General features: G+C 42.7%; 1 protein-coding gene across 1 annotated transcript in view; it reads left to right on the top strand.

The window, feature by feature from the left end:
• DYRK4 (dual specificity tyrosine-(Y)-phosphorylation regulated kinase 4) overlaps positions 1-2,189 on the top strand; it is a 35,176-nt gene extending 32,987 nt beyond the window's left edge. Inside the window, exons 12-13 of the mRNA XM_015572358.1 lie at positions 1,032-1,207; positions 1,828-2,189. Of these exons, the coding sequence (XP_015427844.1) occupies positions 1,032-1,207; positions 1,828-2,072 (421 nt within the window). The 3' untranslated portion in view covers positions 2,073-2,189. The remainder of the gene's footprint in view (positions 1-1,031; positions 1,208-1,827) is intronic.
• The last annotated feature ends 235 nt before the right edge of the window (positions 2,190-2,424 follow it).

The following is a 2,424-nucleotide window of genomic DNA, read 5'->3' as shown; positions in this document are numbered from 1 at the left end:
CGTGGGTGGGGGGCGGAGCCGGGGGTTGGGAGGATATGATGGTCCCCTTGCCCAGGCCTGAAGCCTGGATCAGAGGCGTCAGGCTTGGGAAGGGAGTGGAGCAAGTGATCAGAGGGAGATGGGGGTCCCCTGCCCGGGCATGATTCCTGGGCCAGAGGCCTCAGGCCTGGACGGGGACCAGAGCCAGTGATCGGAGGGAGAAGGGGGTCCCCTGTCTAAGCCTGACACCTCTGGCGGAGGTGTCAGGCCTGGGCAAGGGGCCGATCCTGCGATTGGAGGGTGATGGGGGTCAACGCCTGAGGGCTCCCAGTATGTGAGAGGGGGCAGGCTTGGCTGAGGGACACCCCCCCCCCCACACACACACACCCAGTGCACGAATTTCGTGCACCGGGCCCCTAGTTCTATAATATTCTTTTTTTAAAAATATGCTTTATTTTCTTCAGAGAGAGATAGAAACATCAATGATGAGAGAGAATCATTGATAGGCTGCCTCATGCATGCCCCCTACTGGGGATAGAGCCCACAACCTGGGCCCGTGCCCAGACATGGAATCAAATCGTGACCTTCTCGTTCATGAATCAATGCTCAACCACTGACAACACTGGCCATGCTATAATATTCTTTGTGATATATTTGTAGGTCCAAATTCTGTTGTTTGGGAATTAAAAGTAAGCATCTTTTTGTTTTGATCTTCTTAGTTTACAAATCCAAAATCCCATTGGTTAAGATTTCCTGTATTTCTTATAAGGAAATTTCTAGAACTCTGGAAATAGACTTGGACTCTATTACATTCCTTGGCTTGTTATACACATTTACTAAAAATGATTATCCAATAGTTGTTTCCAATACTTTAAAATTATATGTAATAATCTCTGTTCTTTAGTATCTTTGTTATTACATAGCTTAAATGGGCTTTTTAAAATGAACCATTTATATTGTTTCTTATTTAGGTTTTTTTATTGGAGTCTTTGAAAATGTTTCATTATTAAAAAATAAAACAATAATCCATGCTGGGCTTTGTTGGTGTGTAGATGGGAACCTTCTCTTCGCATGACCCCTGACCAGGCTCTCAAGCATGCTTGGATTCATGATTCACGGAATCTCAAAGCATGGCCCAGGACCCAGACCCTGAGGAAACTCAATCTCTCTTTATCCTCTAAGGCAAGAAAAGACAAGGTTCAAGGGCATCAACACTTGGATAAAAAAGGTACTGCCCCTCAAATAACAAATCTTTTTCCCATAGTCCAGGAGGTAGGCATCTCTGGAGGATTGCATGTCAGCTTCTCTGAACTCAACCTTGGATAATTATTCTGGCTACATCACTACTTGCCTGCCACTTCTTACTTTTGGGGTGTTCCTTTCAGGAAACTTGGTTGTATCCCTTTTTTGCTACCTTGTTGTTAGGATTTTCCATTTTTCATCTTATCTTCAATTCCCTTTCTGCTAGTTTTTTCCCCCCACTGTGTCCTTTTCTGCAGCCCCATAATTACCTTTTGAATTATCAGATCATGGAATTAATATCTTTTATCAAGCCCTTCAATAGTATCAAGCCCTTTCATTTTCCAGGTGTGGGCCCTTGGGCAATTTACTTACCTCTCTGTATCTCAGTTTTTCCATTTATGAGAATAAGAGTATGCCTTTTTTCTATGGTTGTGGAGAAAGGATCAAATGAATTAGTAAATATAAAGTCCTTAGAAGAAGGCCTGCCACATAGAATGTGCTTTATAAATGAATTGATTTAATATCATTTTGCCCAGAATTTTCCTGCTAATGGACAGTTAGAATTCACATTTGAACACTTGCTCCTTTGTCTTCTCTCTCCTTCAGCAGATGTGATTATCAAAGAGACCATAGACAAAATAAAAGATGGCACCACCAAGCAGTTTCAAAATTCAGGTGATCAGCAGGGCTCTCTCCAGCATGCTGCTGAAGTTGTCCGGCTGCCTCACCTAGCAGAAGCTTCCAGTAAACCAGAGGCAGTTGTCAGGCCAGAGGAGTCCAAGACCTCCATAGAGCAACAAAGCAAGAACTCCACCCCCAAGAACACAAGCATTTTACCACCTATTGTATGACCTCTGCTGAGGGCGTGTCCTGTTCCTTTTCACCAATGATTTGTATTAGAGACCACACTTATATTGTACAATACATAAGATTGTTGTTTTTAATGCATAAAGGTTTGTTTAAAAAACAAAACAAAACAAAAACAATTCTATTCAGATGGCCAGTTGGCATGATTCCTGATATGAGGGGGTGGGAGAGAATGTCCTTGCATCTATATTCCCTCCTTATGCCCTCAACCAGATAAAGCAATGGGGGTGTGTTTGTATGGGTTTGTGTGTGTGGAGGGGATGTTAAACACTCAGTTATATCATCAATAATAGAATTCTAAAATATTTTTTTGCCCAGGACAGGATTCTTGTTTGA

This window comes from Myotis davidii, unplaced genomic scaffold, assembly GCF_000327345.1.
Source record: "Myotis davidii unplaced genomic scaffold, ASM32734v1 scaffold1373, whole genome shotgun sequence".
In the NCBI taxonomy this organism is placed as follows: Eukaryota; Metazoa; Chordata; class Mammalia; order Chiroptera; family Vespertilionidae; genus Myotis; species Myotis davidii.
Note: the sequence above shows the minus strand (reverse complement) of the source record. Positions and strands in the feature narration are given on the sequence as shown.